This window comes from Diabrotica undecimpunctata, chromosome 8 (genome assembly GCF_040954645.1).
Source record: "Diabrotica undecimpunctata isolate CICGRU chromosome 8, icDiaUnde3, whole genome shotgun sequence".
NCBI lineage: Eukaryota > Metazoa > Arthropoda > Insecta > Coleoptera > Chrysomelidae > Diabrotica > Diabrotica undecimpunctata.
In genome coordinates, this window is record NC_092810.1 from 108,832,689 (window position 1) to 108,860,638 (window position 27,950).

At 34.3% G+C, this 27,950-nt stretch overlaps 1 protein-coding gene across 3 annotated transcripts in view; it reads left to right on the top strand.

Annotated features, from left to right (window-relative positions):
• Plc21C (Phospholipase C at 21C) overlaps window positions 1–27,950 on the top strand; it is a 363,710-nt gene that overhangs the window by 260,009 nt on the left and 75,751 nt on the right. For all 3 annotated transcript variants that reach the window (XR_011951639.1, XM_072540713.1, XM_072540714.1), the window contains exons 3-4: window positions 5,022–5,293; window positions 13,549–13,734. Coding sequence is in view for 2 of the 3 variants with exons in the window: in XM_072540713.1 (XP_072396814.1) it covers window positions 5,022–5,293; window positions 13,549–13,734 (458 nt within the window). In the remaining variant the exon portion in view is untranslated. The remainder of the gene's footprint in view (window positions 1–5,021; window positions 5,294–13,548; window positions 13,735–27,950) is intronic.

Sequence of the window (27,950 nt, forward strand, 5' to 3'; positions counted from 1 at the left end):
TCTTTGGTATAGCATTATTGTGGTTTTATCAGACAGTTTACTATGTTCATTTTGTTGTTGCAGGCCTGCGGTTTCTTGGGCACTATCAAGGATGATTTCCATTAATTAAGAGCTGTCGATTTGGTCATATAATCTTTCATTAATTGTCCTTGGTAGTGATCTGAGTTTTCTTTTATATAGTTAATATTTATATCGGTCACTAAGTAAATACATGAAGTGACTTCTTGTTATTTAATGCTTCATTTATGTTACTGTAGTGTTCCTCTACTTCTTCGTTAGTGTGAGTAATCATTGGGGTGTGTATTTGTATAATTTGTATATTGTATATTTGATAATTGTAAGGTTAAGCTAGCTATTCTATCCGAGATAGCGGTTATTTCTGCTATTCTTCGATTCCATTTCTTGTTGATTTTTGATCTTTGATGTCAAAGATCAAAATCTATAAATCCATCGTCAGACCTGTAATAACAGGGATGCGAAACGTGGACCATGACCAAAGCAAACGAGGAAAACCTCAGCCGCTTTGAACGAAAAATACTATATATATATATATATATATATATATATATATATATATATATATATATATATATATATATATATATATCAGGTAAAACGTTCCTCGACGTCCTCTGATTTCCAGTTTCTATTTCTCTTTGTCTTCCCCAGAGTTTCTCAGATGTCTCTATCAATGCGTTATCTCTAATTTAATCTAGCTCTTCTTCTCTTCCTTTTACCTTGTGGTGTCCAAATTAGCATCTGTTTTGGTAAAAAACGATCTTACCTGATTATATGCACATTATCGTACCATATTAATTAGTTTATTTTAATGTCTTCTGTTATTTTATGCCTGACATTTATAATTGCTCTATTATTGCCAATCCTATTTAAGCTTGAGTTACTAGCTGCACGTCTTCAAAAATCCATTTCGGTACCATCTAAGAGTTCTTTCTTTCAGCGGCCATACCGCTATGCTATAAGTGATAGTTTTTATGATTCTGTTATATATTCTGTGTTTAATTTTATTTGTTATATTTATATCTCAAAATATTCTATGCAGCTGTCTTATTTCTCTTCTTACTTGGTTGTTTCTGTATCTAATAGCTTCATCCATTCGTCCATCATTCGTTATATACTTGTTCTTCTGTCAATACTCTGTCCGATTATCGAACGTTGGCGATCATATTGGCAATAATAACTTTGTTACCACACTAGGAGATTTAGAAGCCAGGTCGTTCTTTTTCAGCATGTGACTCTTCTTTCGGCGATTTGCCCTATATTATGGAGTGTAGAAGGTTATAACTTTTAAATCTCTGGATGTCATAGTACATGACCGAAATATTGTAACTTCTGAATTTTTATTGTTTACTCTATTTTTTTGCTTTTTTTTATTCGGTTTAAAACTATTTAATGTATTATTTGATCAACCCAACTTATCCGTATAAAAGTTTTATTTAAAACTCCTTTATAAAAGGTATATTATTAAAAATACCCTTTTGGGCTACATCGCACATCGTATTCGGACTAAAAAGTCCATCATCAGTGTATTATTACCAGGTATACATAGGTTAAGCCACTAAATATCTAGGAAAAACCCTTAAAAAGTTACAAAATTTGTTGTGTGTTACATTATTGTTAAAAATATGTTGTGCTGTTAAATTATTTAAGAGATATCCTGCATGGCAACGTAAGACTCCCAATAAGGGTTGTTGCTGACCCTCAGACTGGTGTCTGAAAAGTGATCAAGAAAAGTTATGTAGCAGAAGCATCTGTAGGCAGAAGCATCTATAGGCAGAAGCATTTGGAAGACACAAACAATTGCGTTGTTGTTTCTAGGAAATCGAGACGAACTACAAATTTGTTAAATCATCAGCACAAAATTCAAGTAATACTGCAAAAAGAGTAAGAGTAATTTCGTCCCATTTATTGTTACATTATGATATTTTTTAACTGAAAATTCATTTAACAATATTTGAGACCAAAATATTTATTTTTCACAATACCACATTCAAATAATATTTTGTCAAATCAAACTTTGTCCTATTTGCTGAAAATCATATTTATACAAAAAGAATTAACCCCTTAACGAACCATATATTTTTCCAAAAACGGTCCCAAAAAACCCTTTTTTCATTAATACACTTGCGTCTTCACTTCTGGCAGAATTCAAGAGTGTTACCTAGACAATGTTGATTTTTGCCTTGTTTTTTTTAACGGTTGAAGATATGTGTACCTAATAACTATCCCGAAATATCTCGTTGACGGATTTTTGGTTGGATAAATAAAACCTGCGAGCAAAAGGTTTTGTGGTCTACCTTGCCTAGATTATTGTATGTTCGTTTTTCATCTAAAAGCCACTCCCAGCCAACTAGACAACAAAAGTTTTTATGCACGCTGATGCTGATCAAAAAGTATTTATTCAAAAGAGCGTAAAGTTGCATTGTAGCGTGAAGAATAAGACATGCATATATATGTATTTATATTTTTATAATAATGAACACAAACAAGAGAAACTAAAAGTTAGTTACCGTATTATATACGTCTTGAAGCAGGGCATCACACAAAGTGTCACATCGCAATCAGGACAGTAGTACATTGATTCAAGCCTCAACCCTTTCTGGATACATCCTTTGCCTTACTGCACACAACACACACTCTAGTTGGACGACCTTTTTTCGCTGTGACAGGAACGACTTCTGGGAAATGTCGACCGGTAAGTCCAAGTGGGTTTAAAAGTTATAAAGGTCTTCCTTGTAACAAACCTCTATATTTGTAGCAAACCTTAATCAATTTCTTACGCTTCCTGGTTATAGGGTAATCAGCATGAGCCACCCATAGTATTGTTGTAGTTTTGAACAATCCTAGGTTTTTTTTGTTTCTTTTCCTCGCCTTTTTTCAGTAATCATTTCGGCATTATGCGGCGTTGACAGCACACAAACCTCCCGTTGTCCCTTCTACATCATTACTTTGCCCTTTCCGTTTTGAAACGCGATAACTTCATTTTTCTTAAGTTTGTTTTTCATTTCTGGTGGTATACCCTTTCTTTGTCTTCTAATAGTACCGTACGTATCTGTGCGAACTGTTAATATAATAAAAGGTCAGTTTAGTGGATGTATAAAAATTGTCTGTAGTCTAACAGTGACCTTTCGACAGTAGATGTTTCATTAGCGTCATAACAATACACGCACTTTAAGATCTTTATTTTGTTCGTCAAACTTTGTATTCTTTTCTGTATAAATTATGTTATGCCAAATATATCCGGAGGAGGATTCACACGGCATGTAGTTCTTTATACCAAATCATGCCGTTTTGTTTGGAATGTATTGAATTAAAGATTCAAGACATTTCAAAGATTATAAAAAGATTTGTACTTAGCATTTAGGTATTCATAAACTTCCCAGATCTTATACAGTTTCGGGTTTGGGTGAGTATCTTTGTCGAAAGATTAATTATTAGAGACATGCAGGTATTGCTTTATTTTGAGGAACCTTTTATATTTCATAATCTTACAGAAAAAGGCCGTTTCCATTATAAATTTTTTTTGGACAAATAAAGCCTGGTGCACAGGTTTCTTAACCAAGCTCTGCAGTAATATAATTGCAAAGAACACTTGCATTACATCCCTATCCGTGGGTGTCCACTTGTTCTCTTTTATAACTCTGCGAAGGGCTGATCGCCTTTTCTGATTAGCAAAACGATTTGTTTTTTGAACAATTTTGTCCACTAGTCCATCATCGAAGAACATATTGAAAAACTTAACCTTATTTTCAACATCCTGTATATCGAAATGACACTCCGATTTCCCAGTAAAAGGAAACCTTGGTAGAACCGAGCCTGGTCGGTCTACATCCACTCTAACCCATTGCCGGACTGCTTGAAGTAAACCGGTTGCACTGTCAGCATCTTCATTGGAATCTGAGTCACTTAATAACATTTCACTTTCACTGTCACTTTTCTGATGTCCCGGATACATCTAGCTCAAAACTATCATCTGAATCTTCACTACCGTGGCTAGAATTTATAGTGAATAAAATAACGATTTAATTTCATAAAAGGTCTTTACATATACACAACCGGACGCCCCCCGGTTCCGGGGTTGTTAACAAACCCCCTTTCCCCTTCCACCGTTTTTTTGACGCCATACAACTTTGTAACGACTTCTTTGTGTGCTGTGCTTGTTTTCAAGCGTGGGCTATCATCGTACGCAAACTGATGAAATGTTTCTCGGTCGGCAGCTACATAAAACAAATCCTCTACCATTCGACCTGTCCATTGCCTAATATTACGCTGTCAGAACTTGTAACAACTATACCGTCTAAATTCGTTCAAATTTCGAAATCCTAACTAGAAAGAACGAAATAAATTGCTTAAATTTCTACTAAATAGCTCAAAACGAGATATCTCGGGTTGATCATTTTAGATACAAGTGCAAGACGAATTATCTCGGGATAGTTTCTTAAGGTGTTAAACAAAACAAAATAATTAATCAAGACAATTAAATAAATTGTCATTCGCTTAACACATTGGTTTTATAATTAATAATATAATCTCTGATATTATTTGACACTGTATTACTTACTACCCACTGCGCTGAAATCGTATCAACAAGTCGTTTATCCAACCAAGTTGTACGAGAGATATTTATTAAGCATGCCATACTTTCCATACGATTCAACTGATCGTACGACAGATTGAACTACACACGTTCAAACTTATCGCTCAAACGGTCATATTGACTTAAGTTGTACAACTTGTTGTACGCTAAATCGTATCGTCTGTGGGCCGTTTAATAGAAAACTACGATTGCAACGTTTACATCTGCAAAATCTGTGAAGCCAACTAGGAGAACAAAATATTTGTTTGATACTTTACTTCTAAGAAATAACAAGCATATTTAAGTCTTCTTAATGAAAAATATTTTTCTCTCTTTTTGCTACCTCTTATTCATTTTTACTCACCACTTGTATTTTAACTTGTCTCTATATACGTTATGTATTTTAAACACGTTATTTTTGTTCCAGGATCCCAAATTACGGCAGATCGTCACCATGGGCTCGCAAGACACCTTAGAAGAGAAAACGATTACCGTTTGTTGTGCCAATGACTTTGTAAATATAACTTTTATTAATTTTTGTTGTACAAGGAAAGATATTGCCAGGCTGTGGACGGACTCTCTAATTACTTTAGCGTATAATTTAAACCAAATCAACGGCACAACTAAAATGTACTTATATAAAGCTTATACCAAGTTACAACTAATTAAGGACAAATCTGGGAGTATTCCCGTTAAAAAGTAAGTAAACTGTCTTTCAATCAATATATGCATCATAAACTTTATTGACTACATTTATTGGAATTTGCTTAGATCTATGTTGTAACGATTATTTTGCCTACCACATAGGGTATTATTATAAGGGGTTGAAAATTTTTGACAGAAATTATTGGGGTAAAGATAGGGCAAGCAAAATAAAACGAAACTGTTGCGAACGGCTACTCAGGGGTTATTTGGAGAACTGGGTCGTGGATAAGTGGGGGATAAGCAAGGGGGTTGGGATTGGGGCAACTACAAAAATGAAACAAAGGGGTACTTACATGAGTCTCCTGGACAAACAAAACACAAGAAGGTTCTCAAGCTATTTAAAATGGACGCCGCTTTGAAGAATCTTCCTGCTGGATGAAAGAAAAGGCTCTTCCTCCCTAAAAACACAAAAAGGGGTTAGAAACTTTTTTTAAAAGAAATAAAATTAGTTTAGGAAAAAGATTAAATAACTATTTATTGTTGTCTCATCACAAACAGTTACAAATATAAATAATAACAATAAAATACAAAATATCAAAAACAAACTTACTATGTCCTATCCGTTTACAAACTCTAGAAGTTGGAGATGCTACAAGAATTTACAATTGTTACTGCGCCATAATTTGTAGCAGAAATAAATTATTACAAATGAAAAATATCTTTTTTAAGTGAAACTATGCATAGAGGTTAACCTTTTTCTACAAAAAAAACAACACTCTCTGCCACAGGAACAAATTCATCTCCAAACTGCGGAAATATTCTGAAACGGCTTCTAGGACAAACAAATTGAGGCTTGAAGTTGTTCACAGGTGCGCAAATTTTAGACTCGGCTTCTTAAAAAACTGGAACATGTCTAGGTATCTTTCAAATCTGTTGGAAACGCCGCAAATCTTAGATACAAATCTCTTAGGTGAGAGACGACTTAAAACAAAAACAGTGATTACTCTTATTAGAACTGACACATTACATTGAGTATAAATCCCTTTTTTTTTTACAAATTTGCCGGTTCTTAACGCCGACACTCACAGCGTCTTGATTGTTCAAAGATTCTTCCAAACCTCTTTAAAACCGTACCTGGCTGTAAGTGGCTCTCGATCAAAGAATACCGGCGACGGAATATTATTGACCTCGGCGACGCAAAAAGATTGAAAATACTTTTCCGGAGTTTTAACTTGTACGATAAGAAACAGAAATACATGGAAAATAGTCTTCGGTGTTTTAATACATATGGGGTGATTTCAATATATACAAAAGAATTTAAAATTGCTACAATGTTAGGTCCGCGGCAAAAAGGTTCCCTAGCGTCAACTTTTCGTTTGAACACACACAACAGAGCTTTGCTCGTCTTAACATGTCTATGTATTCTATTTGGTGCATGCAATATGGCTTTATGGCATCCTTTTATTTTGATGCGTGTTAACTGGCTGTGTCGAGTTTGTGTGACCGTCTTTGGATTACAGAGGAATTAATTTATTAAACATAACACTAAAATTAACAACCAAAGTGATAACGAATAAACTGAATAAAATTATAACACTAGCAGAAGAACAAGGTTTTAGGTCGGGAAGATCATGCACGGACGCTATATTTATAATAAAGCAAGTGCAAGAGAAATCATTAGAATACAGCAAACCGGCCTATCTATGTTCCGTGAGCTTTAAAAAGGCATTTGACAGGGTCAAATTAAAAGAAGTTATCCAATTATTATATGCAAGAGACATACGTCTAGGAATAATTAAAACGATCGAAAATATCTACCAAAACAACACAATAAAAGTAAAAGTAGAAGAAGAACTAACTGACCCAATTGAAGCTGGCAATTGGATAAGACAGGTAGATTCCCTGAGTGCTCTACTATTCAACCTGATCATGGATGAAATAATAAAAATGTAAGAACTAACTAAGGATACCAAATGGGAAAAAACAATTTAAAATAATACTACTCTCTCAAAGTGAAGATGATTTCCAACGTATGTTGCACCAATTTAATACAGCCGCCAGAAAATGTAACATGTTAATTTCCCCAAAAAAGACAAAATGCATAATTGTTATAGCAAATATAAACATAGGAGATGTAATATTGGAGCTAGAAGGTCAGATAATAGAACAAGTGATGGAGTTTATATATTATCTAGACATCAATCAATCAATCAATCAATATTCTTTATTTCATTTGACTTTTACAAGTATTGAAATGCTTCAAATACAACCTATAAATAAGTAAAAACTATAAGTACATAAAAGCAGTTAACATAAAAACACATAAATTATACACAAAAACATACAAATTGTTAAAAAGATGCCTGCAAGTATTCCTCTAATGAATAGAAACTGTTTACCAGAAGTAAGTCCTTAACTGTCCTCTTAAATACTTAAATATTTGAATCTTTAACATAATTAGGTAATTTATTATACAAACGAACGCATGTTGAGTAAGGACCCTTGCCCACAACGGTCAAGTGACGAACAGGGGTCACCTAATCATTTCTGTGACGAAAATTGTAGCCACTCATTAAGGAAACATCATTTCTGCAAATAAAATTGCATCTATGTGATTTTACATAAACAACACAACTAAAAATATACAGCGAAATTACAGTTAAAATATTTAATTGTTTAAAAACTGGTCTACAGGAATCTAAGCGCATTTTAAACGTCATGGTACGAATAATTTTTTTTTAAGAACAAGCACCTCATTAATTCGCGAGCAATTTCCCCAACAAACTAAGCAGTATTGCAAAATTGACTGTACATGAGCAAAATAGTAAAGTTTTAAAATATCTAGGGAGACAAAATTCCTGAGTTGCCATAGAACATAACAGTGCACAGACAATATTCCCACTACATAATCAACGTGAGAGCCCCAAGAAAAATTAAAATCTAGGTAAACACCTAACAACTTAGTGGAGTGGCTATTTACCAGTGACCCATCGTCAAGTTTTACTAATGGACTCATCTGCATAGTAGAAGGTGAAAAGGTTACCATATTGGTCTTTGATCCATTTAAGATTAGGGCATTATTTAAACAGTAATAAGTCATACTTTTTACAAGACTATGCTTGCTTTTTGTACTACATGAAAAAAATTATTGGAATTTAGCGCAACTGTGGTATCGTCAGCAAATTGAGTGACATAACAGCCTGATTTATGTTCCACGTTTTCTAGTCGAACATTTCATCAGAAAAATTATCTAATGGATTCCAAACCAAATATGTTGAGCTATCGTTTATCAGTTGACTTAAATCATTGACGAAAATCAAAAATAAAAGAGGGCCAATGATACTTCCCTGTGGAACTCCGGAGAGGACACTTTATTCTGAAGAAAATATTATATTCCCATTCACATTGACCTTAATTTTTTGAAACCTTTTCGATAAAAAGGTGTGGATCCACTTTAACGCAGTTCATCTAACACCATACGATAAAGTTTTTCCAGCAGTAATGGATGATTTACAGTTTCAAAAGCTCGTGCTAAGTCAAAAAACAAACAGATGACTTTATTACCCTTATCAAAGTTCGATAAATATGATTCACAGCGCTAGTAGTGCATCTTGTACACTTATACCTTCACGGAAACCAAATTGAGACTTTTCTATAATGTTGTGCTTGTTAATATACGAGAGGAGACGTGTATGAAATGCCTTCTCATATATTTTTGAAAGCACAGATAAAAGTGATAGGCCTCGATAGTTATCAAATTTTGATTTGTCACCTTTTTTATGTATAGGAACAACTAAAGCAGTATTTAGAATTTGAGGAAAAATACCTTCCTGAAATGAAAGGTTTACTAGAAATGTTAATTGTTTATATATGTTATGAGATACATGTGTTAACATAGAATACGGAATCTCATCCAGTCCAGCCGAGGATTTTTTTGAGATATCTTTAGAATGACGATCAGTAGGAAGACCACAAAAATGATGGAACAACAACTTACTGGAGGCATTATTAAAAACAGACAAAGTCATCTCTAGGTAAAAACAAGAACAAGAGAAAAAGTCTTTAAATTGGTATATATTAAAAAACCTCAATCTACACAAATTGATTAGATTCTTTTTACTTTTACTTTATTTTTACTCTGTATCTCATGCATCTACCTTTTAAAAGTTTATTGGTTCATTAATTTTATATCAGATTAAAAGAGACTTAATTAACAGCTTCCCAAGCTGATTCGTGGTGGTTTGCTGAGAGATTGAATTTAATGATGCGATTAGATAATATAATGAAGGGGTAAGAAACCAAAGTATGTCAAGGGTGAAATTATATTGATGATTAAATATTAGTTGCTAAGGTAAAGAAAATGTTTTGCTTATATCGTATAACAACAGTTATTATTGCTAAATAATTAAAATGGGTATGACCTGTATTTAAAACATGTGGATCTATAGAGAACTAATTTCTATTTTTTTTATTATAAAATGCCGAGTTGGTGTAAAGCTTGCCACAATTTAATTCTTGGAACTGTATTATACGCCTTTTCTAGCTCGATGGAGGCTAGATGTACTTCGGTACCAAGCGCTATTCTTTTTTCTAATAATTGTTGGAGTATAAACAATGTATCAGCGCAAGATCTACCAGGCGTAAATCCACTTTGGTCTTCGCTAATTAGATTGGTCCTACATCATCTTGTATTTTTCCATTTAGTCAATACCTCTTAGGAATAATCACAGACGTATACAGGGATAATACTACTTACCTAAAAATCGGAAATAGACTATCAGAGCCAATGGAAGTAACTAAAGGATTAAGACAAGGATGAAGTATGTCACCCTTACTGTTTAATTTATATATTGAGGCAGCCCTCCAAAATTGGAAAAACCACTGCCAGGAAATGGGAATCCCCATGGAAAATGACATACTGCTCTCCCTGAACTTTGCGGATGACCAAGTCGTCCTAACTCAAGATTCTTATGATCTAGAGTTTATGATAAAGCGTCTATACAGAGAATATGTAAAATGGGGGTGACAAGTCAGCATGAAGAAAACAGAATATTTAGTTACCAATTCAAATGCAAGGTTTGAAGTGTTGATAGACGAGGACGTGAAAATCAAACATATGGAAAAATTTTAATATTTAGATGCACTCATTATGGCTCTGAAGTATGGACAATTAATGCAGACCTGAAGAGAAGATTGTTGGCAGTTGAAATGGATTATTTGAGAAGAAGTGCTAGAACATCAAGGTTGGAAAGTAAATCCAACGAATCTATAAGAAATAACATGGATGCTACAAAAACGGTCATTGACAGAATAGAAAGAAGATGTTTAAAATGGTTTGGATACCTATTGAGAATATCTGACGAAAGTTGGTCCCAAAAACTTCACAGATGGAAGCCCCCTGGAAGAAGAAAAAGAGGTAGACCTCGACGCTCATGGAATGAAGGAATTAGAAGAGCGATGGAAACGAGAGGTTTGGAGGAGGAGCATGCCTTGGACCTAGATGATTGGCGGAGGAGAACGGGAATACGGCGATAGCCGTCTCCAAAATGTATTGCATTTACAAGTTGGATCCTGTAATATATATATATATATATATATATATATATATATATATATATATATATATATATATATATGATTATTTATATCATTTTTTATTTTACTTTTGTAGTACTGTGGGATACACTAGTGAGGGATCTAACGCAGATCCTACTGGTTGCACATATTCTGTTTTTGAGGTCGCATTGTAGTAATGGACAAAAGAAATCGTAGAGCAGGTGCTTAAATGCTTTCAATGGAGGCGACAGATTTAAATTTAAAAAAATTTAAAACCTTACAAGAAGAAGTGAAAACTTGCATTATCCTCTATCTAACTGACTAAGTACCACGAGCTTACTTGGGATTTGAAGGATTGGCCAGGCTGACTGCAGGAAATCTGGAAAGACAGATTTCAATGCACTCCTCGAAGGGCAACAGCAGCATTCCTCTGCGCATTGAACCACTTGCAAGAAATATTGTGATTTACAGATGCAAGTGCTATACCATGCCAGATTAAGTTCTGTGGATCTCGAAAGCTATCTTCATGCTTTCTGTATTCAGCCAAAACATCGTAATTACCAATTTTCACGTTTTTTTTTTTCATCTTTTGATGACATTATGACAGTATGAATTCAATTTATTCAGTAATTCAATCACTGACTACAGTATTTCTGTGTCTTACTGACAACGAAAACAATATAAAAAGAACGTACAATAAAGTCGAAGGATTTTCCTTAAAACATAACAAAAGGAACAAAATAACAATATTGTACAATACAATTGAGGGATTCCCCGTAAAACACAAACGACAAGGATGGCTAAATTGAGAGATTTTAATTCCATAGCTTTTTTATTTAAGTAAAACACATATTGTCACGTAACGCATTATTCTTACCCCCTCTCCTTCCCCTGTAACGCACCGTAACGTTTTACAACACCTCTTCTCCTGCCTAATTGCGTTACGTAATACTTAAACGATCTGTAAATCAATGTTAGCAACTATACTATAATTATAATAGACGCACTATAATTACACTCCTTTGTACTATGTACTGTCATTCCTTTACCATAATCCTTAAATCCACTTTAATATTCATAAACCATATTTTTACCAAAAAAAAAAAAAAATAATTTCAAAATGGCGCAGCCTTCAATACAGCGAAATCCCTAAAATCTTTACACGAAATAAATATTTCTGTTTTAAAATGGCTGTTAAGCAGTACTGATCTATCTCCTATCGAAACTTTTTGACATCAGATGAAAAAATCACTTTGAACTACACCAGTTCGCTCAATTCCTGACTTTAAGACTAGGCCAAAGAGAATTGATGCCGTTTTAAAACCTAAGGGTGACTCCATACTGCAGTGATAGTGGTAACTAGCGGACCAACTCGACATCGAGTTTTGATGTAAGTTTTGCTGATATTTAAGAGGGGCGGAGTCTAACGATCCATCGTTTCCGTCGCCTGGTGTAAATGTTCCAAAAATCCTAAAAATAAACTGTATCGACGCCAATTTTTATAAATTGAAAATCGATACAGTAGTTGTTTAGGATTTTCAGGAAGATTTACATTAGGAAACGGAAACAATATGATTGTTAGACTCCGCCCCTCTTAAATAAAAAACGGAAGTAAAACCGGAAGTAACTTTTTTGTTGCATATTTTAGATTGTAAAATGCCACGTTTAAGAAAAAGAAGTCGGTTTGAGAACTCTAACTAACAACTAACTAAATTTATATTTAAATATTATTTAAATTTAAAAAATACAGAAAACAGTATGATGCTCCGCGTTAGTCTACACTACCGCCTACTGTTCCACTTTTTTGAGAATACGCCACAATTTTACTTTATAATAAGTTTATTTTTTATTTATTTATTTAAAATAAACCTAATTTAAAGTAAAATTGTGGCTTATTCCCAACAAAATTAATAATATATTTCTAACTAATAAATTAAAAACAAAGTAATGCTTACCTTATTATTTAATTCTTCAAGTATTAAACTCAAAACGTAGTCTAAATCTCTAAATATCAATCACAACACCTCACACACGCTGCACTTGTTGGAAACAGAATACTTTCTAACTAAACATAAAAATAAAAAAATACCAACTCATCAGATAGTGTCAAACAGACCCCATAAATTAAAATCGGAGACAGGAGGATCCCGAATTTTGAGTGGTTATTATCGTTATTCCTTAAGTGGAAACACTTGATGGTGCATTCCAGCATTCGAGAATTGATGCGTTGTTGCATTGTGTATAATATTGAATTCCTATACTTTAATATAGGAAAAATTCATTTTATGGTCGTCATTTTTAAACCGGTTCGAATTTTTTAAATTTTAAACCTTAGGGAGAATCTACTCAACAATCTGTTTAATTATTCGAAAAAATTATTCTCCTATCTATCACCGTTTAGGAGGAGTATTGCGCAAAAGAAAAGGGCTTAGCCTTTTAGTATATAAGATGCTGACTAACTATTTGGCCCAATTAATCTGCGGTAGACATTACTATTTCTTTTTATTTATTTTATACCCATTCATTTGATAAAAGTATTAAATATTGTCGGTTAATTCGCAAAACCACATAACATTAAATAAGCTTAATCCTATCCGTTTAATTTATAATAATTAAATAAATTCTAATTTAGAAAAATAAAATAGTGCTGATCCTACATCTGGGTTCGTACTAATAAGACACTGTATATTCAATTTTTTGTACCTTTTTACTATACAAAACTTATACTCACTGAATTTTTTATTTTGTTCTAGCGTTTTAAAAATGTTTGCACAAAACAAAGATGACAAGAAAAGGATAGAATCAATATTGCAGACGTTGGGGTTTCAAACTGGGAAAAATGATACGATAAATCCGGAAAAATTTGATTTCGAGACCTTTTTCGACTTTTATATCAAACTTACGAAGAGAACTGAAGTGGAAAAGGTTTTCAATGATATGTAAGTCTGTTGTGATTGTTTTTATGATATTGTTTTGTGAATGAATGTAACTTTTTCACTAGGTTTAAATATAGAATTGGTTTATTTTACAGAGTTTAATTATTACTAGAGTGTAATAAGGCAGAAATCAGAGATAAGATGAAAAAAGTATTGAATATTAACATTTAATGACTTACCCAATTGGGTGCGAATAATAACCATGTTGATAAAAATTCTAGAATGTACATATATTTAAATAATACTTCATAACTGTAATAAATATGTTTGTTTATGTTTGACAGCACACTAAAATATTGGTAATTAGGTACTAGATCATTAGCGTACACAATTCAATTCAATTTATTTACTATTATAATAATACTCGATCTGAATAATACTCGATCTTATATTACTCAATGTATACACAGTCCTATTAAGATGTAAATTCGATTATGTGTCCATGTGGAATGACACTGCGGCGGTACTCTTCCGCATACTTTAGCCCTTGTCCAGTTGTGATGACAGTCTAAATATTGTTAGCTGGCTGTCTGCATTGGTTGCGATTCTCTACTAGATGAACGGCTTTATGTAAGAATTTTTGCACTAGAGTTTTTATTTGGTCTACCCGTCATGTTGGAGATCTTACTCTTGGTCTTCGGACTTCTACCTTCGCTTCTACTACCAATAACTCTATGGTCCCCGTTTTTCTGGCTATGTGGCCGAAGTAATTTAGGTATGCTCGGTTTACTTTTTTTAGTAGCCTGCCATTTATCTAAAGCTCTTCCAGAATTGACAGATTGGTTCTGTGTTTTGTCCAGGACACGTGTAGAATTCTTCTGTAGACGCAAATTTCGAAGGCCCACGATCTTACTTCTATCATTAGCATAGAACGAAAAATAAACGCATTGACTAACCTGAGCTTAGTATTCCTTGTGATTGTTCAATCTTTCCATATTTTAATTAATTTAACTGTTGCAGTTTATGTCATTTCTAGTCTACTTCTAGAGGATCTATTGCCATTCTTGGACATCAGGAAGCCCAAGTATACAAATCTGTCTACTACTTCGAAATTTACCACTTGGTGTATGTGCGGTAGATTATTATTTGCCCTGTCTGTTTATTTTTGTGTTCCCTGTGTTGCTCTGCAGTCTGAATTCTTTACTTTATTTGCTGCTAGTATAAGTGTGTCATGTGCGTATCGCAGGTTACTAATTTTTCTGCCCCCTACAGTGATTTCTCCTTACCATTTGAACACATTTGAATATATTCCGTGTCCTTTAATTTCGGCTTTGGAGTTTTTATCATACATATTTCTTATTAGCTTAACTAGGTCGTTAGGTACTTCCACATTTCCCATTATACTTCAGATATGACACCAGTATCAAGACTGTACTGGTACTAAGATTACCATTAGGAGCAGTAAAAACGAGTATAATCTTAGAGCAGTTTACTCTAACCTTACCTTCTTCTTTTTCTTAGTCGTTGACCTGATTCAGGTATGGTGATATCATGCAGGTATAAGCTGATTTTTCCATTAGTTGTCCACGTCTTTCTATCTTCTGTCATACTAGCACATTCTGACAATGTAGTGCCAATGGTAGCAACAACATAGTCCGTGTATCGTGTGGAGATCTACCTCGACTTCTTTTGCCTTATACCTTTCCCTGGATGGTAAGTTTTTCAAGACCATTTCTTCGAAGTACGTCCAAAATAACCTATTATTTGTTTTGATATTTGTGATCTTAGTCTTTTCTTTATGTTTAGCTGATTCAGTATATATTTGTTTGTTCTTCGGGCCACCCATGGCATTCTAAGCACTCGTCTTCAGTAGTACATCTATAATATTTTTGATTTTCTCAAGCATAAGTGAAAACTGGAAAAACTAGACTTCTTACTAGTATCATTTTTGTAGCAATAGTTATCTCATGGTTGTAGGAGAAAGGATGAGATAGCTGGTTCGATGATTTAAAAGCAAATATTTGTAAAACTATATTCTCACCTTCCTACATTTGGTAGATAAAAAATATATAAATCTCGAAGGACCAGCGACCAATAGGTAGCAAAATTGCGGATTAGTAATAGTATAGCAAAATTGAAGATAAAATAATTAAAATGAAACTTCCGGTTGAAATATTTGTATTTATAATTTACATATACAAATAGCAGTATGGGAATTGCTTCAATCCCAGACAATCAAAATTTGTCTTATAGTAAATCTAGTTTTATTCATAATATATACACACATAAGTGTATATATGTGTGTCTTACCCAATAATGTGTGACGTATAATAAGTGTGACGTATAATAAGTATATATTATACGTCATTGATCTTACCTTACAATTATAGTAACCTATATTTCTAGCAATTTTCCCAAAAAAATTAATTACTGTGAAGTAGTAAAATTTCTGATTAAGAATATTTGAATCATCAATTTGTAGAATAAATAAGCAATAAATCAACCATATCGTTTTAAGAACAAAATATGATTGAAATGTCAGATGTTGGTATTTCAGATGTCTTTCCTAGGTGGCGTAATTACCTGACTGGACAAACAGTGTGACTTGTCATCTTAGCCTTTTATATAGATAGATAGATACATTTGGATTGTTTTACGCCTCTATTAGCGTGTCTTATTATTTTTTTTTTTGTGGCATAGACTTTCGTCATTCAGCCAGTCTCGAAAAGTTATAATATACTATCCCTTAAGAAAATTGTTAGGTTCGCTTATTACAAAGAAATGGGGGGATTTCAACGTGAACATCTTATTCCGTTTTTTATTTAAATAACCAATACTTTTGTTTCTGCTGTCAAAAATTAAACATAATTTCTTGAAACTGTCCAATTTTTAACACCTCGTATATCAAAAACTACTTAGAACAGTTTTTATATTATCTAAGTATGCTATTTTCTGCTTCATAACCACAGAGGAGTTATTATGTGTGCAATCCTTCCATACTTTTTATTTCTGCCGGTCTCTCATAAATTGCGGTTTTCTTGGGATAAGGAAGTGGTAATTAAATTTCGATGATACGTGCTCAAAGTGTTTTATGAAACTAAATTGCTTTTACACATTCGTTGTGAGTGAGGAGATGCTCTCGAGATAGCATAATTAGACTTGAGAGAAAATAGCAACAACCTGCATTGATTAAGTAATAAAGACTGTGGTGTAACGCCAGGAGACAGGATATTTTTTACGAGCTCAAATACAAACTATATATTTAGAAAAAAATATTAAAAACGTTAGTTTATACAAACTAAAGTATTAAAAAAAATCAAGAAAGCCAATGTGGGAGAGCTAGTGGATTAACTAAACGGCTAATGCATGCGCAAATTAAAAATTTACGCTTCGGCCGTACATATTTTAATAATTTTGATAATACCGTTTACATACATAACCCTTTAGAAAATCCACAAGCTTTATCAAGACTACAGTTGGTAAAGATATTACAACTATAACTACCAGAAGACGGAACAAAACGACGCATCAAAGTCGTTGTACGAAGACCTATAAGCTTTAGTCTTCTTTTTCTTTTTCTTTTTCTTTTTGTGTAGACATTACTGTATCTGTTTTTCAGTGCACCTCCAGCTTAGTAAATCACATAAGCTTTAGTAAATCATATTATCATCGATACACAGCTTGTAGCGTCCACTGATGAACGTAGGCCTTTCTCAGAGATCATGTGTTTGTTGTTACCCTCTTTTTACCATCCGTCCACCGTGTCAGAGGTCACAGTATAGTTTCAGTATAGGTCAAAACAACCTTTGTCTCGAATAGGCATGCTGTTTGCCAACGTCCGCAACGGAGATGGTACTTGAAGAAGAAAAAAAAAAGAAAAAGAAAAGTTTGGTAGATTTCGAAACCAACCCAAACATTTCTTCATTACATATCTAGGTTACATTAACCTTTACGTATAATAGGTCACAGTATCTGTTTAGTTAGTCGATTTTCATCAATTCTGTTTGTATGCTTCCAGTACTCTGTTCAATAGATACTTCCCATAGTAACGGATTATGGTCACTGGCTGTGTATGTATGCAATACCTTCCAAGAACAGTCCCCCTTAACGAGGCAGGTGCTGATGACAGTAAGATTCACAATGGAGCTGTTCCTCCTCTAGTCAATGTAGGTGTATCACCACTGGTAAGCAAGACAACGTCTAACGTTGCTATGCCCTCTAACACTTTGCCCCGCGCATTATTTTTCCTGATGCCTTAATTCATTGCCCAGGCGTTGAAGTCTGTTGCTATCGCAATCAAACCATGTTTTTACCTTGTTTAGGCTTTGTCGCCTCTTCAAGGGTGGGTTTTTTTTATTGAATAAGCGTCAATTTGCATATTGCCGCCTTCCGGAACTAAGTGGTGGCTGTAAAGCAGTAGTGTCAGAAGAGTTTCCTATCTTTTGGGTGCCGGTTTTACCAAGCCCGCTACTGGGTACAAGTACTGTTAGAAAAACGGTCCTTTTTAGATTGTTGGCATTTTTGTTTTGTTCGGTTTAAACGCGTGGAGGATAGCTGTGACCGTGTCCTCACCTAGGATGATGTATCGTTGATACATTAAGACGCAATGAGATTGGGAAACCACAGAAAACCAATCTCCCCTGTCCTTGTGATTTTGAATGCGACTCTTAAGGAGTGTACGGGGTGCTCACTGTTTAGTGTTTGGTGTGTGCGGATGTGCGGGTTTGTGTAGTTATTGGTTGTGTGTTATTGGGTTGTTCCTTTTTTGGTGTTTGTATGCGTTTATGATCTGTGAGCTTGGGTGGAGGTAAAGTATATGTGTGGGTAAATGATAAGTGTATACATGAATAATGAATGTGGGTGTTGTATTGTGTATTTATGTGCGTAGTTGAGTGAAGGTTTGATTTATGGAGTTGTTGTAGCAGGAGGTTGATATGGCATACCCATGCAATGCATTAGGCATTTGATTTAAATAGCGGATTATCACTCCTCTTTTTAGGGAAGACATTGAAGAGGATCATGGACGTGAAGTGGATTAGGGATTTCATGTCCGAGCACAGGTCGTATGAAGGTATTTCAGCAACATTCGTTGCTGAGGTGTCCGCTTTTGCAGCATTTTAAACAGTATTTTAGTCGAACCGTAACGGAATTGCTTGATCTTGGAATCGTGCATTTCAATCGTTCTCCTTCAATCTTAATACCATCCGAGAGTGCATTGGCGAATTTACTTTCAAAGTTTGTAAAAACTCTAATAAAAGAGGTTAGTTGATTTGTAGAGCGGGCAATTATACGATCTATTTTAATGAATGAGAAATTGTTTTTGGATAGATTATCCTCGCTGATTTTTTGAGACAATGACTAAATGAAAGTTTTGTTGATAATTTAGAACGGCTTACGGATTAGTTTTTGTTTTTAGATTTGAAACCAGAATTTATGGAGATGTTGCTATCTCCGGTGATTTGTCGAAGTTTTGTCGTGAGATCTTTGAGATCTAAAAGTATGGTAGTTCGTATGGAAGCTACCTGTTGGGTTGGGAAGACTTTTATTGAGTCTAAATATGGGATTAGGTCATTGTCTTTGATAGAAGCCGATAGTATGGTCTTTGCTGACAGATGTCTCGGGGAATGTCCTCAATTCTGTAATTTTGGGTGGTGTGTGGTGATTGTTGTGTGTTTTGTCTTGGTTGTGGTTGTGTAAGTGTTGTTTGTTATAGTGTGGTGAGTGAGTATATGGGTCTGTGTATGGGTGATGGTGTTGGTTGAGTGTGTGTTGTTTAGAGTGTGTTTTGTGTTTGTAGGGGTGTGTAGGTATGGTATTTTGGAGTAGAGGATCGTGATAAGGAATAGATGCTTTGCATGTGTACGGGATAGGAGTCTGTTGTTCTGTGTGAATGTATTCTGTGGGTTGCCGCTTGGATACGGTTATGTGTCTGTGATCTGTGATGACTTGCAGATCCTCTTTCCATTCTCTTATATTGGGAATAGGACCTGTTGTGTAGAGGATGACTTGGTTTTCAGATGGTTCCATTTCTAGGTTGAAGAGAATGCCTCCCAGGAGGTTGGGGTTTTTGAGGATGCGGAGCTCTGTCATAATCTGTCCCCATTCCTGTTCTGTCCCTGGTTCGTGTTCATTTATAGTGATAGACACTTTTGATGTGTGTGGTGTTATGAATTGTGTTTTTGTGTCTGTGTGTGGTGGTTTGGCGGTTCTTTTTGTTTTCGTGCTTTTGATTGTGTTAGTCGCATGTTTATTTGCTGTGCGTGTGAGTATAATTAATATGTATATGAAATGTGTAAATGGTGTAAGTGTATGATTGTGTGTGAGATTTGTGAATAATGAGTGTATGAATTTGTGTTTAATTATGTAAATTGTAAGTGTTTAATTATGTAATGTAAATTGTATGATTTGGGGTTTGAGTGTGTGTGTGTGTGCGTGTTGACTTTACCTGTGTTGAGTGTGCATTTGCGCGTTTCGGTTGAGTTCTGCGTCGAGGAGCTCCTAGTATAGCACCTTGTGTCGATATTCCCTTGTCGCCTATAATTTTCAATAAACTGGTTTTAGGAATTATCGACCGGCTGGCGCCACGCCCGTTCATTTTCGATGCGTTGATTGCCGGTTTTGGTACCTTACATTATACCTCCACACATGCAATTCCGCATCTAAAGTCTGTTTCTGGTAGTCCACGCGTCCAGATTCGTGACACATTGATACCGTGATAACTTTCGCGGTTTTCGCACTCGTTGATATACGTGTATGCCGTTTCGCGACCTGTTTCGTGGGTTTTACGATTTGGACCGTTACGTAGTCTTCACCGTTCACAAGTATTCCTTCTTGTTTTTCAGAAAGTACTTATCTGAAAATTCTTTCGGAGTAAACGTTGAAAAGCAGGGATGACAAGAGGCATCCCTGCCGTACTCCTCTTTTAATATTAAGAGCCTGTGATTCCACACCATCTACTAAAACTGATGTTGTTTGATTCCGATATAAATTTGCAATTATTCTAACATCTCTGCCGTTCAAGCCAATGTCTTTTAGAGCTTCGATCAATATAGAGTGCTTACACGATCAAATGCCTTTTGGAAGTCAATAAAACAACAGTATATGTCTACAGATATATCTCGACATCTTTTAGCAAGTACGTTCATTCCAAACAGTGCCTTTCTCGTTCCAAACCCGTTACGGAAACCAAACTGTGTGTCATCCAGGTATTCCTCGCATTTATTGTAAATACGACCATGTATTACCTTCAGAAAAATTTTCAATAAGTGGTATAACAAACTGATGGTTCTATAATCAGCACAGCTTCTTAGGTAGAGCTATAAACAGTGAATTAGACCAACCATTAGGTAGTTGTTTGCTGGTATAAATGGTATTGAAAATCGTCATAGCCTCTAAAACATTGCTATCATTTATAAGCTTGTATATTTCAGTTGAAATTTCATCAGGACCAGTCGCTCTGCCATCTTTTGATGATTGTACGGCTTTTATAACCTCAGAGCGTGTTATTAGGGGTCCGTCGCAGTTAGTAATATCGGGAGGTGAACTACTCCTATCGTCTTCGAATAGGTTCGTGACGTAATTGTCCGATTCTTTAAGTTTGTCCTCTACTTCAAATATTACTTTACCGTGTTCATCCTGTAGCAATGCAGTTCGTTTCTTATTAAAGATACCAGCCGCTTCTTTCACTTTTTTATACATGTTGAACGTGCCGTATTTGTTTTCAAGTTTTTCAATGTCATGACACTGTTTGGCTAGATGTTGACTCTTTGCTTCTCGTATTTTACGTCGAATTTCTTTTTGTATGCTGTTATAAAGTATTTCTTTGTTTTTCGATAGTCGCTGTTGTTTCATCAAATCCAATATGTCATCTGTCATCTAAGCCTGCTTTTTTATCTTTGACCTGCCTCGTAAATTTCTCACACAGATTTCTTTTACTGTTGTTACGATTTTATTTAAGCCCTCATCGACATTTTCACCAATATTTTCCCAATATTGTATCAATATTTTTGCGAGACTTCTTTTTGATCACCTTTTTTAATTTTAATTGGGTTACAGCTACTATGGGATTGTGATCAGACCCAATGTCAGCACCTGGATAAGTTTTAACTTATTTGATGCAGTTTCTAAACGGATTTTTTTATTAGAATGAAGTCGATTTGGTTCCTAATAATTTTGTCCTCTGATTCTGCATTTGACTTCCAGGTATAGAGTCTCCTCGGTGGTAGTTTAAAGTGAGTATTAAATATAATGAAATCGTGTTCTTGACAGAACTGGACAAGTCGATCTCCACGTGCGTTTATGTTTCCCAAGCCATAATCCCCCACAATGTTCAAACAGCGTCCTTTGCTGACTTTAGCGTTAAAATCTCCGAGGACTATGGTATTTTCTGCTGCTTTGACAAGATCTAGAGCATCAGTAAGATCTTTTTAAAATGCTTCTAATTTATCTTCATCACTGGATGATGTTGGGGCATAGACCTGAATTACATTGGTAAAGAACGTCTTTGAACTAAATTTCACTAGCATTACTCTGTCAGATATGAGGATATAAGTTAATACTGATTCGCCTCGGTACGTTGAAATCCACTATAACTAGTTAGCCTAATAATTTAAAAAACAAACAATAAATCTACGTTTTGTCATCTAAAATAAGTTCACATACACTATTCTCCGAAATATTGAGCTACTAACGGCCTGGTTTATAGAGATCGATAAAGGTGTATATTCCTCATAGCCGATACGAGTAAACTTTGTAAACATTTTTCACACGAAGTTCTTAATCACTTAAATTGCCCATATTAGAAGTATTGTATTACGTTTATTTAGACAATCGGCAATAAGCAATCCATCATTAAATAAGTAACATAATATCTTTCGATTTCTTATTAATTTTTTCTTTGTTAGCATGTGTTATATACATAGACTGAAGGGTAAAATAAATAAACACCTAGACTATGAACGCAACATAATTATCCTGAAATAATTACATTACTAAAAATATTTATTTTAATGGAAATAAAAAATAAAACATTGAAACATAACCTTATTTTAAATCATTAAATAATTGTTTTGGTTCACAAGGAGTGTAGGATTATAACAACAAAACTGTAAAGATCCAATCAATGTGCTTTGTGGGTTCTCATCTACAGTAAACGCCAGTTAACTTGGCGAAGGATTACGCACAACGTCACTGAGAAATAGATTATCTTTACGCCCCATGATTCTCCTATTGGTTTACTATTTCTGATAAGTAGTTTCAGTGGCGTAACGGTATAGTTCAAATAATTATTACACAATTAAAAAAGTAGTAATATTTTTTCGCAAGCTTTAATATATGATTAGAAAGATGAAATTGTTATTATTTTTTTAGTCAATTTAAATAGAAAGCCACTGGTTTATAATATCTCTTTAATTTAACATACAAACACAATAATAATTATGACTAAAATTAATTAACAAATAAAACTACGTTGATATTGTCTTTCATATTAAATGTAGGGTATTGTATAAATAAATGTAACACAGTAATTATTTAATTTTGATATTTTGGTTTATATTATAGAAAAATAGTAACTGAAAACAATTGTCTAATGGTTAATTTTCTTCATCATCAGAAGAAAACTCTGTACTGGAAGATTCGCTGTTAATATTTATAATAATAGGAGCTATTTCCATGGCGTTATCAACCACTATCTCGCTGTCCATGTATTCATCTTTCTTCTTAATGACATGGTCACATCGTTTTCTCCACTCATTTGCATCAATTTTATTGAACTCTTCCTCAGCCAGTTTTTGTGCGTCAGCTAATTTAAATGTAACGTTTTTCTGGCTTACATTATTTTTGACTGTATATATAGGTATATAAGTTTAATCGGTTTTAGGTCAGAATGGTACGGAAGTAAACGCAAAGGAATATGGCCATGCTCGCGTAAAATTTCGTCGAACTTGTATTTTACATGACGGGGTTTATGATATTTAATGGTTTTATATAATTCCGGTTTTAAAGCGCTAGGTATAAATGGATTATTTGTCTGTATTAACCATTCTATCATTTCATTTTTTTTTTTGAGTTTGATGTAGGCGCCCGCTCTAACTGAATACTATGATAAGATGCGTTATCAAAAACTAGTACCGAGTGCATTCATTTCAGAGTGGAAATCCCCTGATTTTGTACCTGATTTGAAGATTATTAATCCATTATTAATGAATTCCATGTCTCCACCGGCGTGCACTATTATTAGTCGGTAACATTTGAAAATATTAGAAAATAATCCCTTTGTTGATTCGTCAGTCCAGTTCTTCGAAGAAGTATGACCGCTGTGTAGTAAGTCTTATTTTGAGGCCTATTTTGAGTACGAAAATGTTTGATTTGATTAAGATATTTTATTCTCAAAGCTCGTATTTTGCTTTTTTTATAAGCAATTTTTGGTTGTTATCGGTTCTCCTCTAACGAAATTGCATTTTGCGTAGAAGTCGCCTTAGAGATGTCTGTGAAATTGTGATATCCAAATCGTTATGAATTTTTTGTTTTAATTTTTTTACCGTAACCCGACATTTAGGCAGCCGACATGCAGCCAGGATATTCTTCTTCGAAGACGAAGAAGAATATCCTGGCTGCATAACCTACGAAAATGGTTTAACTTAACCACTACCGGACTTTTCAGGGCAGCAGTCAACAAAGTCAGAATAGCCATGTTAGTGTCCAACATTCGTAACGGATAGGCACCGTAAGAAGAACCCATCATTTGTCTGTTTTATAAAAATCGTAGATTAATCTGCAAATGTCTCTTGTTTGGTATTCCGGCAAATCTATTATTGATCTCCTTACTCGTTTTTTGCCTGGACTGGCAAACTGGACTCGGTATTTTTCAAAGAAAATTTTGCCTCTCAGGTTATCCTTTCGATTGTTCTGATGGAAATTCCTGTAAAAGTAACTATAGTGATTCATTTTATCTAGTATGTAAATATAAAAAAGTCTATATTTACTGCCATACCGAAAGACAGTACACAATATATTCATGTACTAATAGGTGTAATAATTTAAGTATGTTAAAAAATGTCTTTCAATTATCGAGAGTAAGATCGATGTACATGCAATAATTATAATTTATTAAATTTTTGCAAATATGTTTATTTAAAAAGCTATGCCGTTGCAAACTTGAATATTTTGGCCATGTTATGCGACACCCAGAGAGATATAATATACTCCACTTAATAATACAAGGTAAGGTAGACATAAGAAGAGTGGACAGGTCGAAGAAGAACGTCATGGCTTAGAAACCTGAGAGAATGATTTAACAGATCTTCTGCATCCCTTTTCCGAACTGCCGTCAACAAAATTACTATAGCCAATTTGATAGCCAACGCTCGATAATCGAGCACGGCACATGAAAAAGAAGAATGCCATATGATACAACCACGAAAGTACGTTATACAACTAAAAGAGAATGAATTGAGCAGATATAACTAATAAAATATAAAGCCAAAGTTAAAAACTCTCGATTATTTTCAGTTCATTTGATAGCAAATTAATATTAATTTATTGTACATACTTACCTGTTGCTTTAGCTGTTGTTTCTTACACAGTTTTCAAGGTATCTGCTTCGAGCTTAAAATTTTGAAATAATTAAACACATTATATTATGATCTCACGAAATTGTCCATTAATAACAGAATTAGTCTTTCTATTACTTTCTAACGCCATTATTTAAAGAAACTGCCACAAACACACTTAACTATCCAAAATAATAAGAAGTCTAAAAAATAACAGCCGCACTTCACTTTTGTGTTACGCACCTGACTACTGGGAGGAGACTGCTGACAACCACCTAATCCACCCTAAGCGGACTTCAATTTTGGGTTTGTACGCCTCGCCAACTTAAGTGGCGTTGACAGTACTCTTAATTGCCAATTTCCTACGCCTTGAGATACTTGATATTAAATTTAATAGATATTTTGGTGAATTATTTTTATTATTACTGTATAACAAATTTGGGAATACATTAAAGTAATAAAAAGAAACGAAAATGAATAGTCATACATAATAAAATATTTATTTAAATGTTTAGTTATAAAGCAAGCGGTTATCTCTTGAACACATTGACAGATAGACAGTAGAGCATATCTATCCTCAAATGGATGGCTATTCAATAAGGAGAAGACCCGATTGCAGAGAAAATATTGTCAGGTTTTTGTTAAAAGTTTCATTTTAAAGGTTAAGTTTTTTGTCATTAGGGCGCATACCCACACAGCCAGAAACTAATTTTATAAAATAGATTTTACACATAGATTACACTTTTCTTGCTTTGAAGAATAGGAAACTGTCTGAAAAAAAAACAGGACATTAAGAATACGGGCAGTAATACAGTCTGGTGGAACAACGGCTTAAAGAAGCTAAGGGCAGAAGTCCGAAGCATATTTAATAAAACCAAAATTAACCAAGACTGGGATGCCGACAGGTATAAGCTAACGTTATAAATAACGCTAATAATAAAGAAATTCAGAAAGCCAAAAGAAATTTAAGAAGAAAGTTGAAAGAAAGCTACCATTAAAGAAGTAGGTTTCCTAAAGAAGGCTAATGGTAAATTTACAAAGACCAAAGAGGAAAGTCTTAGATATGTCTTAGAGTTAGAGAACTCATCAACATAGACCAAAGTCTGACTAGGCCAAGTTTTGGGAAATAGCCACAACAATCACAAGACCAAACAGAATTATATAGGATATAAATGAATTTCAGCCATATAAGTCTCCAGGTACAGATGGCATATATCCAATACTTTTGCATATGAGATTAGAGGTATTGATATCACACATATAGAAGTCAGTTTCGCACTGGCGCTCGTACCGGAAATATGGCAAAAGGTGTAAGTCATATACTTGGCTAAGGTAGATAAAGTATCAGACATAACACCAGTCGTATAGACCAATAAGCTTATCGTCTTTTCTATTAAAAACGCTGGAAAGACAGAAAAATGCTCTTAATTGTCAAGGATAGGTACATAAGGGACAAAGTGGTAAAAGATAATCATGTAAGCAATCGTCAATATCCGTACCAACCTATCAAATCTACAGATTTAGCGTGGGATCATTTAAATAGGCTTATCTCAAAATCAATAGGGAACAAAGAGATAGCAATGGACGTTTTTTAAATATTAAGGAGGCATTCAATAATTTTACACCTACCTGGTACAATGATGGCTCAAAAACATCGAAGGGTGTAGGAGCCGGTATAGTAGGAACAAAGCAAGGGTTACATTTGCCGGTAAGTCTATGTAAGGATTTCACAATTTTCCAGACGAAAATAACGGCAATCCATCAATATTCCACTGCGTGGAAGAAATAGAAAGGCAGAAAACAACGCAACGTTCAATTGCTATTTTTATAGATCGCCAGGCAGCGCTAAAAGTACTCAATTCTGTAGAGGTCAATTCTAAGCTAGTATGGGATTGTGTGGGTGCCGTAAATAAACTAAGAGTCCATAGCAAGGTTACATAGCCTGGGTACCAGGGCACAAGGGTCATAAAGCCATAATTTACAGCAGATATAATAAGTTAAGACAGGAAAGCAGTCAAAACCATAGCAGGTCTGTTAAGAAGGCACTGTAAGCTGAATAGGCAGTTGAAGCACATGAGATTGGCAGATGATCATCTATGCAGATTCTGTCACCTAGAGGAAGAAACAGCAGAGCACATTTTATGTCAGTGCGACAGCCTGGCAAACGTGCGGTTTTTTACATTAGGCGAAGAAAATGCAGCGGTAAAGACCTATATGAAAGATTCAGTCTCGAAGCTATTAGACATTTTAAAAGGGGTCAGGCTAAAGAATGTAATCTAGGATTAGAGGTACTACAATAGATCTGAAAAGTTCGCAGTTTAATAGGCCAAAAGCCACCTCATTGAATTTATCTATTTATCTATATAGGTATGTACCAGGAGACTGTTGAACTACCGATGAGATGCTAGTTGCTCTTAAGTGTCATTGTTCCTTTTGCGATTACATAAAATGTAAACCTAACAAATTTCGTCTAAACGTTATGTGTCTCTGTGATATCAAGACTTATTATTTGTTAAATGCTTTTGTACAGTTCAAAAGGAAGTACTAAATCCTCAGAAGCTTTATGTTGCGACATTAACAGTATTATCTGTTAGTTTATTAAACCGTAAAGAAATCTAAAAGAAACATCACTGATTTACGTCGACTGAATTGGAAACCAATTGCTCGCACAAAAACTAGCTTGACTTAACTTGAATGGATGCACAATTTACAGAATTTATAGAAATA